The 11,400-nt window shown below is 32.4% G+C and overlaps 1 protein-coding gene across 2 annotated transcripts; it reads left to right on the forward strand.

Moving 5' to 3' along the window:
* The first annotated feature begins 128 nt into the window (after positions 1–128).
* On the forward strand, positions 129–11,189 carry LOC128670566 (lysosomal proton-coupled steroid conjugate and bile acid symporter SLC46A3-like). Of its 2 annotated transcripts, none has more exons than XM_053746334.2 (7): positions 129–598; positions 6,004–6,163; positions 7,060–7,161; positions 7,591–7,728; positions 9,227–9,310; positions 9,562–9,718; positions 10,565–11,189. In XM_053746334.2, exons 1-7 carry the CDS (start codon positions 197–199, stop codon positions 10,629–10,631), a joined length of 1,110 nt encoding a protein of 369 aa, XP_053602309.1. In that variant the 5' UTR covers positions 129–196; the 3' UTR covers positions 10,632–11,189. The 2 variants fall into 2 exon arrangements, with proteins under 2 accessions (XP_053602309.1, XP_053602307.1); XM_053746332.2 differs by lacking the exon at positions 129–598 and adding an exon at positions 3,163–4,307.
* The last annotated feature ends 211 nt before the right edge of the window (positions 11,190–11,400 follow it).

Genomic DNA, 11,400 nt, shown 5'->3' on the forward strand with positions numbered 1-11,400 from the left:
ATATTTGAGAAAGATTTATAATTGAAGCATTACATCACTTGAATAGGTTAAAGAAACAGATTAAACTTCATAGAATCAAATAACAAAACAATTTAGATAGCACAGCGATTATAAACGTGCAATCGCTAGTTAATCGACCAGTTGTCAATATGATTTATTATTGAGTTGAATTGTGAATTTCTTAAAAAAGAAAATAATGGAACTAACAAACAGGAATACAAACGAGAGTGCACCAGATTTCACTGAAGAAGATCCTCTACGAGAAAATGGAGAGGCTAAAAAGAAGATATCTTTTGGAGAACACTTGATGTACATATTCAGAAATGTAACAGTTGAACCATCCGTGACCTTATTCATAATTCCAGTGATGATCAGCTCGCTGGTGTCTCAGAACCTGGCTTTGGAAAAGGCTTGCCGTGTAAACCTTCAGTTTCCAGAAGAAATCTGCAACCTCCTAAAGAATCAATCACTACAGAGTCAAAACCAGTATGAAAAAGAGACCCAAAGACTTGTATCATCAGCTATAGGTGTTAAAACATACATGACGGCAACTATACCGTGTGTTTTAGCCCTCTTCGCTGGATCGTATTCAGACAAAGTAGGTCACAGAAAAGTGTTCATTTCTTTACCTATGTTCGGCCAAATATTATCGTGCATCAACAGTATTACAAACGTGTTTTTCTATACTGTGACCAATTTACAGACTTTCTTGTATGTGGATGCAGCAATAGAAGCAGTCACTGGTGGTACTTGCATGTTTTCCACAATAATTTTCGCTTTTATATGTGCTATAACTACTGATAAATCTAGGACATTTAGGATGGGAATGGTCAGTTTTGCTCTGACAGTAGGTTTTCCCCTCGGTATGGCGATGAGCGGAATATTGCTGAGACATATAGGATACTACGGTTGCTACGGGTTGGCCGCTGGAATTCATGTGATAAACTTGACCTACACAATATTTGTTCTGAAGGATCCACCGACAAGTGCAGAACAAAAAGAGGTAAACAATGTTAAATTAACTGTTTCAAATTTTGAAATAAAAACTATAGATTTTTAAGCTAGAAGATAAATAAATGTATTTCATTCGTATTGAGATGATTTTCTTGGGAAAAATTAATTCTCAAAATCATACTGTTATACACGTAACATATAATTATTTTAATTAACTATTTCGATTTACATAAATCTAATTAGTTAATTAAAATTAATTAATTATTTTTTGTAAGGATTATCACAATTAATTGATTAGTAGATACCATATTAAAACTATTTTCACAAATATAAGTTTTAGAAAAGTACATAAATTTGGTAAAATATACCTAATTAGTCAATTCATAGCAAACCATATTTATACGTTTCATAGATAATTAAGAAAAAATAATCACTATATGATCGTTCAAGATAAAAATTATATCGCGATAATAAATTCGGTCATCGATTTAGGTTATACTTACACGTATTCTGTGTTAATGACATTGATAATTTTCTGTACCCAAATATCGACAAGGCACAAGTTCAATATGATCTAATTATAACAAAATCAAAGCACTAGCGGCCGGACCCGGCTTGCTCTGGTAAAACTATATTAAATTATACACTTATTTATATATAAATTAAACCTTCACCAAATATATTTTGATGAAACATTCGTCCTGTAGATACTTTTCTGTTATCGTTCGTTATCGTCTTTTCTTTTCTGTTTATCGCGTTCATACAGACAGACACGACAGGAGACTAGGATCTGAATGAATTCGGGGCTATCTAAATATTTCACATTTAAAGGCAGAAATAAAAAACTTGATGTAACTAACTGTAAAATCAAGGACTGAGATTGTTAAGAAAAATATTTAAAAGACTTTAATCTAATTGAGTAACACGTACTTAATTTAAAAATCCACTCATATTTATTTTTGATAAATAAATAAGAAACATAATTTCATGTAATTTATAATATATATTAAAATTTATAATATATATTATAATATCCGTATTAAAATTATTTACAGACTTCATTGTTTTCTTAATCAACCCAAGAACATTATCAATGCCATTAAACATACAAATTGTAGAAATTATTGCATGCAAGAATAAATCTCTCATTCCAAGCATTGTTGTAATAACTGAGTCGACAACATTATGTGAATTTCCTGAAATTAGAGTTAACAAAATGACATTTTCTTTAAGTTAATTACATAATGATCTATAAAAAACGTAAGATTGAAATAATTTGGTCTATACTCCGTTTTTCTTACTAGTTTCATCGTGTAAACTATTGTCACCATCTAATTTTATAATTTACAACAATATTAATTAAAACAGACTTTTTAGGAAATCAGTTTCGTGGTTAATAAATGTTTTACTTTATAATGTATAAGTTTGTTTTAATATTTGACTTATTTTCACCGATTGCAACTTTAAGAGTGGGTTGCACCGTTAACTTTACCGTGCACAGAAAAGCGCAAAGTACGACATTTTGTCTAAACGTCGATGACGTGCAGTTGCATTTTTCGGCGCAGGTTAAACTTAACGTCAGTTGACTGGTGCAATCCAGTCTAAGGGTGTTACAACATAGCAACTAAACAAGCTTCTCGCTGCAATCAGTTAATTTACTTTTAAATATTTTGATTCTGAAAATGTGATCAAGAAAGGATAATTCATTAGTTTTATTGTAATTCTGTTCCATACATGTCCTATAAAGTCAAAGCTTTTTGAGATTAGTCTAATGAAAATATAGTTTATAGTTCTCAGAGCGTATCGACCGCAGCGGCTGCGCTGTCCATATCCAATTAGAGATTACTTTCTACTATACATATATTTATGTCTACATATATTTTTACATAGTTTCAAGGTCGCAATCTTATCGCAATAAGGTTTCTGAATGGTTTTCTTTACATCACTAAAGCTAATATTTACAAAATGTTGAATATTAAATGTTCTTCTTTTATTATTTTGCTTTTAAATGTGCGTGTGGTCTGAGGGCCCACCTCTTGATATTCTATGAAATTATGCTTGGGATTTAGTGAACATTCCAAAAAAATTGTGAAAGTTGGAATTAGATTTTGTGAAAGCGAAATACGATAAGCGAATTACGATGTTTTACGAAAGGCCCTCAAGGCAAGAATACCCTGCCGATCTAACCCCTACATACACTTACCTACAAAATAAACTTATTATTGTAGACAATGTAATTAACTGATTGTCAATTTGTCATTAGTCTATCGCCCTTTATCTTTATTTTTCTATTTATCTGCGTGAATAATTTAACAGTACTTATTGGATTATCTCTGTCGTTAATGGAAAATAATCTCCGTATTTACAACTCTCCTGATATTAGCCAATCGATTTCATTTGCAAGTAAACATTTCTGGTGTTCGGACATTAATCTAATGGGGAAGTACACTTTTATTTATCTTGAACGATGAAACTTTGCTCCGTGTAAGTTTAATAGTCTTTATTGAAAAGTGAAAAATACGTGGATATTAAAAATGTCTTCAGAAACGGAAAACGGAACAAAGAAAGAACGAATCCATGACGAGTTTACAGAACGTGATCCTCTAAAAGAAACGACAAAAGAAGATGAAATTGAAAAAGGTTTCAGTGAAAAATGTTTATATATTCTAAATAATGTAACACTTGAGCCTACTATGATGCTGTTCATTATATCAGCGATGATATCAATTATTACCACTCAGAATTTGAGTTTAGAGAAAGCGTGCAGAGTGGATTTGAATTTTACCGACGAAATATGTTCATCGTTGAGATCGCAAGATATTGAGGGTCAAAATCAGTACGAGAGAGATACTCAAAAGCTGCTAGCTTCGGCCATGGCTTGGAAGACATACTTGACCGCTTCGATCCCGTGTCTGATGTCATTGTTTGTCGGAGCCTGGTCAGATATTACAGGGCACAGGAAAATATTCGTCATAATCCCAATCACGGGTAACATACTTGTGTGCATAAATAGTATGATACATACATATTTTTTCTACAATATGGGTTTGAAGGCGTTCGTGTTCAGTGAAGCGTTTATAGAAGCGTTCTCTGGTGGTTGGTGCATTACATTTATAACAATATTCTCGTACATAAGCACGATAACGACCGAGGATAACCGCACGTTTCGTATGGGCCTCGTCCATTTTTGTCTGACGGTGAGCTTCCCTATCGGAACGGGATTAAGTGGGATAATGCTAAAGAAATTGGGATATTATGGGTGTTACGGAATAGCCGCTAGTTTGCAGACCGTGAATTTAATGTACAATGTTTTCGTAGTAAAAGACCCGAAAAGGACCCCGCAGCAAAAGAAGGTAACAAAATATTGATTACAAAAATAATTAATTTAAAGAATTGGATACTAGAATATACTTTAAGTGAGTAGTACGTCAAGCAGTAAGTACTTTAAGTGATTTAGAATGTGAATATTTATCAAATGTTTTTGATAAATATTCATATTCTTCTAGAGTGGATTGCACTAGTCAACTTTGACATTAATTATACCTGCGCAGAAAAACAAGCAGATCTGACGACTCCCTTACTGGACATCGAAATTCCATTCTCTGGTCGATTAACTGTTGAACGAAAGAACGATTAGCCTTTAGATAAGGTCGAACAAACCAAACATGCGCATTTGTTCGACTGGTGTAATAAGTGATCAAACCTGACAATATTTGTTATATCTGTGAATATTTTTCAACAAATCACAATCCACGTAATTACTTGGATTTATTTGATGCACCAGCTATTGTCGGTATAACTAACTCATAATATTGTACACACTATCGGCAAACGTGGACAGATGCCTGAGTGGAAGCATGAGCATTGCGTAGTTTGTATGAGAACTTTTAATTACCACAAAGAAAAACCAGCAATCTATACCGAAGTAAATTTCGGCTAAAACTGTATCGCGATAATTTATCAACGGTATTAAATATCGATGACACAATATGATTATTATGTTCAAAGATAAAATTTCCATTGATTACAATACACTTTTGTATGCAAACATAAAATGTTACAAGGAAAAATATAATATAAAATTTTGGTGTGTGAATGTGTGTGATGTGACAAGACTTGACACAGTTAGAGCCATGCCCCATTGCTCAGTCATGCTCAGTTGCAACGCAGCATATTGTAGCTCCATTGTTTTCTATATGTTTTGACAATGAAGTGCGTAAATGTACGTCGAAACTACAAATATATTAGGGGAAGTCTGAATGTTGCTCCGATAGTATATAGATAAGTTTAAAGGCCATTAAAATGTGGTTTAATAGTAAAAAGAAAAGGATTCATTTACAATTAGCTACTTTCAATTTTATATTTTCTTATAAACATGGAATAACGTTAATTATATTAGAATATGCGATGATATATTCTGTTCACGTTTTGATATAAGCAGATAAATTCTTATCACATTATTACTGGTATCTATCTATAATTTTAAAGCACTCAGTAGATGGAAAGATAGTAAAAACTGACAAACAATTTACCACACCTCCGAGGCAGATAATAAAAGTTAATTTATTTTACAATAAAATATATATTACAAGAAAATTATGGACATAAAAGAAAATTTTGTCTCTACTCTAAACGTGTTGCTGGTTACAATCTCGGCTGTGAGGTCTCACAGACTAGGGTTTAAGGACTCACAACCGAGAATCCATCAGTTTCGCGTCTATTCATATTGGCACGGAGCTTATATGTTATTCCAGGTTATATTCTACCCTCTGTACCAAATTTTATAATAATGCGTCCAGTAGATTTTACGCGAAAAAGAGTAATAAACATACACGCATACATCCTCACAAACTTCCACATTTATAATATTAGTGGAATTATAAATACAAAGGTGGAATATGGGATGCTACAGACAGAGCTGCGTGCAATAGCTGTTTATAAACATTATTTCGAGTTCCCAATGATTTCTTTCAACGGAATTAAGTACTCTATGAAAATTATCATACCTGAGATATCGATTATATAATTTGCGAAATTTTACTATTTTAGCACGATGGTAAAGGAGTGTGCCACTTCTTTCGGACTTTCTTCGACTTCAGCAATATCAAAAATACAATGCATGTGATTGTGAAAAAGACACCTGATAATAGGCGATTGAGACTGTGCATCCTTTTGCTTGTTGTTACAATACTCTTTGGACCCATGTACGGTAAGTTTGCATTCCTTAAATATTATAAAAAGAAATCCCCCTGTCGCATATGTCTGTCTGTATGGACGTTAAGTCAAAACCACCAGACGGTTTTTACCAATAGTGTGATTTCTGGGGAAGGTTTGGATGTATGATTATGGTTTTACCCGAACGAAGCCAGGTCGTGCTGCTTTTAGTAATGTTTACACACATCATAACCAATCTGAGATGCCCAAAGCTTGACGTCAGGCAGACGGCCAGTCGTGAAATCACAGTCAATCTTTAAGATTTTAACGCTTATTATTTACACTTAACTCCGGAAGTCACAGCTACAAATAATTGAGGATGAGATCATACATAAATATCAAAATCAAATTTCTATTATTGAGAATGTTATTGTATTCGTTACAATATCAATTTAAAAATATATCAAAAATTTACTAAATTTTTTTACACGTAAATTTCTTTAATGCTGGTATTTAATGCGAAACAGTTCTCGGAAATTTAGCGACTTCAATTTACACTGTTGGTTTTTCATAGCGATAAATAAAATCTTTCATACAAACTACGCGATAGGATGTAACTGACGTAAGAAACATTATTTACTCACAATACGTATATAATTTCATGGAAATTATGGAAATGGAAATTGAATCATGTAATATTTCTTATGTCTGTTTACCTCTATCAAGTTCTACGAAATAACATACTAATTGTGGTTGATATATGTAGATCCGAACTGCATGAGACATCAAAATATCTGGTGTATATCAAATGTCTGGCTATGCCGCTCTCGCCTGGCCGTGGCAGAGGTGGCAAACCCAAGAAATGCAATATTTTACGAGCAATTTTTAAACATATTTATTCTAATTTAAATTTTGTCTATTTATTTCTAAGATAACCTCATTGTTTTACAGGTGAAATATCGATTATGTACATGTCAACTCGATATAGATTCAACTGGGACGAAGTTAAGTACAGTATCTTCCAGACATACAATTTCATCACACATACAATTGGTAAGGATCAATTAATTTATTATAATCACATAGAATGAGGGCTATAATATAGCTTTGCTTGCTATTATACAGACCATTGCACAAGTGTCGAACTTACTATCGGGCTAACTGAAACCCTGTATATATATTTATTTATGGTTACTATAGCTTCTTATTGGTCAAGGTTAATATATTATTTCTGCTAAGAATTCACCAGATATAACTTAAAAATCATTCAAAATAGCAAGAAAAAATATCGTGTGTATTTGTCAACATCCGTATGAATCGAAATTTCAAAAACTAAAAATGAATCTTATTAGAATCTATATTTTCTAACTTGCATATAATGCAGAATAGAGTCAAACAGGCAAGCGCTAGTTACTGACAGATAACTAAACTTTATTACTGCCACTTTCAGTCAGATATTGACATATTTTTCCAAAATTTCAGGTACAATATTCTCGATAAGCGTGTTTAGCAAATATCTGCAGTGGCACGACTCAATCCTGGGCATCATTTCAACACTGAGCAAGATTGCCGGGTCCTTCGTCTACTGCTTCGCTCCTAATGAAAAGATCTTCTTTATCGGTATGTGTATACTTCACTTTTTTTGTATCAAAATTATCAAAAAAATACTATATCGGCATTCGGCGGTGGTGGTCCAATATAAAGACGCATCTGTGAACAGAAACGTTCGAAGAAGGTTCGAATTGTACTTGTGAGTTTGCATACTATATATAGTAGTTTTCGACCACTACTTGCTTTCTGTAAAGGAAAAGTTCAAGACTTGGACAACCTTCACACTAGTTGATAATTTCATCTAGTGTGTGAAATGGAGAAAGAAATGGCAAACCACACCATAAATATTGTCAATAAAGTAATTATGTATCATTCTTTGATGACCAAATACCTTCATGAGGAATAGTCGATAAATGTCGATTTGATGTGTCGAGTACATATTGCCTAATCTAGAAAAGTGATCAAAAATAACATAGCTACACTACAAAATGTTTAGAAAACATATTGCAAAACCTCAAATGAATTAAACGATAAGTAGCACCCACAAAATTTAGATTATTATAATCTAAATTTGGATTGATATCTAAGGAAGCACCTAACTAAAGTTATCAATTAATCGGCTTTAGATAATATACAACTTGTATGAAAGTGCTGATCTGATCTTCCCATACCAGTCTGATTAGAAATTTTATTTTTGCATATGATATTATATATATATATATATATATATATATATATATATATATGGCTCCGAAGGTCATCCTTTAGTTCGAAGCGCAACTTTCATTTGTCAAAAGGTGCGCTTCGATAAATAGCGCTTCAAAAAGGGTGAGCTTCGAGCGACATTATTCTCAATTTGGAGAGTAAAATGTTTAACATGTGGTCGTCCTTATCAAAAGGGACCTTATGGCGCCCGGCACTTACGCAATTATTGCCATTGTTTTGTATTAGAACAACGGCAATAAAGACCTAAGTGCCAACCGCCGTAAGGTCTTTTGATTTGGACGGCCACATGTTACACAAAGTATTTTACACAAAATACTACAGTTTAGTTTATAGTGCAGATTATATTACTGTGAAAATTGCTCTCTCAAATATATATAAAATCGACCTGGCCATTAGGACTGTGTTTGTAAATAAAATAATGTTGCGCAAAAAAACTGTTCGGGTGAGTTGCACTAATCAACTTTGACATGCGCGCCGTCTCTTAGGCAAAACGGCGTTTTTTGCGCAGGTTAAAGCTAATATAAATGTTGACTAGTGCAACCAACTCTAATGTGTTATTTCACCAAATCTCAATGGTACATCAATACTAAATAAACGCTCATGGTTGTCGGAAGATTAGATATTATTAAAATAATTTACAATTGCAACTATGTACCTGCTGTAAATTTTATGTAAACATTTTACAAGTTGATTATCATATTTGATCACACGATATATTTTCACATTATGGCATAGCGATAAAAGAATATTTTTAATATAGCTTTTTGTAGATTACGTCATTGTAGAAATACAATATTTTTTTACTCTTCAATACAAACCTTTATTTTTATTTCGTTTACAGCTCCAATCGTGGAAATTTTGAATGGTACGTCATTACTAGCTATGAGATCTATTGTATCCAAATTAGTGGATCCTGATGAATTAGGTAAGTTTTTACCAATAACTTCTCTTTCTTCTTCATATGCTTCAAACGTTACTCAACTCATGGATCTCTATTCAGCATATTTATAACACATTAGCAGCCAGTCCCGACTTCGCTCGGGTCGCCATCATTAAATCATTAAAGTAGATTCATCATTGAAGGTACAAAAAAAAACTTGTAACCAACTACAAGTAATGAGCATTTTTAAAATATGCATTTTAAGACAAACAAATAAATCACTTGCAAATTTTCAGGTAAAGTAAACTCCCTGTTCGGCCTGACCGAGAATCTGATGCCGTTGTTATACGTGCCCCTGTACACACAAGTGTACACGGCCACGATGGAAACTTTACCAGGATTTGTGTTCCTCATGGGCGCTCTAATGACCACCCCAGCTGTCATAGTGTTCTTGTAAGTATAGTATTAAAACTTCAAAAATCTCTGAAAGTTCGATCTCGAGCTGTGACGCTCCAAAATCCAGAGTACGCCTAAAACAATTACCATGAAAATTTGAACATTTGATATGATTCGGTCAACCCTCTTAAAAAATACTATTGTGGCTTATGCCTACCTTAGTCGCATCACAAGACATTCAAGGGAGGATATAGATGCACGCCACAATTAAAATATTCGAGAAAACCTAACTATTTTACTTAGATTTTCTGAATCACGATGGTAAATCTTTCTAAAAACCATCGCTCAATTTAAAACAAAGTCAAAGAATTTTTTCAGAAAGTAGACCATTTTTACGTCAAATATTACATTATATAGTAATTTCCATGGAATTAGTAGAATCCAAGTAATTACTATATCCATGGTAATTTCTCAATAGGTTATACGAGTGACATTTCGGAACGACCACTGCTAAAATGAAATGCCGAAAGAAACTCATTTAACATTGTGTGTCCCTATCAAGGCTATTGTTTCTTACATTTCTAATAGTATAACAAAGTACATGGTCAAAAGTATGCAAAAAAACGAGTTATGATTGTGATCGAGTACTGATAAAAAATGATATATATATAAAACACGATTAACCAAAAAATATCGAATCGAGCGGACCTGTTCCCTCTGGCAGCATTCGTTCACGTCAACTCGTCGCAAAGCTATACCAAGATAGAAGGACTAACAGTAAAAATATTAAAAATCTAATGGTCACATACGTAACTTACGTTATATGTGATAAAACATTTAAAAAAAAACAACTCTAAGCGAAACAAGATAGTATATAACATAGTGTTTTGTTCTTTGTTTTAGCTGGCTGTTATATGAACACAGAAAAAATGTCAGGAAGATGAAAGCACTGAAGACGCCAATGGATTAAATTATTTATAGATAGTATTAGTTTTATCACAATTCAAACAGGGTTTCTTTATGTCATTTTGAATTACGTACCTTTTCTTTATATAGTTTGTATATTTTGTACTGAAATAAATTAATATTGTAAAAAAATATTGTCACTACATCACTACGTAGTCGCTTCCCACTATGTTCCTCTAGGTATGCTTAGATCTTTGAAACAACGCAACTAACGATTACGATTTTGATGAGGATTTTTTTAATAGATAGAGTGATTCAAGAGGAAGGTTTAAGTATATATATAATTTATTATGGTTTTATCAGAGCGAAACTGTGACGAGTTGCTAATATCTTATAAGGTATCTAGAAAATGTTATATAATTATGTTAGTTTATCAGATGGTACAGTTTGTATCGCTTATAATGAACATACATACCAAGGTTTGTTTTAAAACCTTACCAACACTACTTCAAAATAAAATCTACTATCATTGATGTATGTACAAGATAAAGTAATAAAAAAATGCAATGTATTGTATAAACATTTTCTTGTATTAAATCAAAATAAAATATTCGTAGTCGAATTTTTGTTTTTCATTTTTAAAATTCACCCTAACATTATGTACTCTTACATAAAAACAACATTTTTCTGGTATTCTAGATCATCAACCAGATAATAATACAGTTATGTTTCTCTAGACTTTTCTTGGAAATACCTATTTTATAATGAAAATATACAATCGTCATTGAGTTTTATTTAAATTTCACAAATAGATTTTATGACAAGGTATTATA

Source organism: Plodia interpunctella, chromosome 6, assembly GCF_027563975.2.
Source record: "Plodia interpunctella isolate USDA-ARS_2022_Savannah chromosome 6, ilPloInte3.2, whole genome shotgun sequence".
In the NCBI taxonomy this organism is placed as follows: domain Eukaryota; kingdom Metazoa; phylum Arthropoda; class Insecta; order Lepidoptera; family Pyralidae; genus Plodia; species Plodia interpunctella.

Bases quoted from the DNA above. Each gene is read 5' to 3' on its own strand.
- LOC128670566 (XM_053746332.2), top strand. From the start codon at position 3,489: ATGTCTTCAGAAACGGAAAACGGAACAAAGAAAGAACGAATCCATGAC. The intron at 7,162-7,590 runs GTAAGGATCAAT...CCAAAATTTCAG, and splicing joins TTTCATCACACATACAATTG to GTACAATATTCTCGATAAGC. The intron at 9,719-10,564 runs GTAAGTATAGTA...TCTTTGTTTTAG, and splicing joins CCAGCTGTCATAGTGTTCTT to CTGGCTGTTATATGAACACA.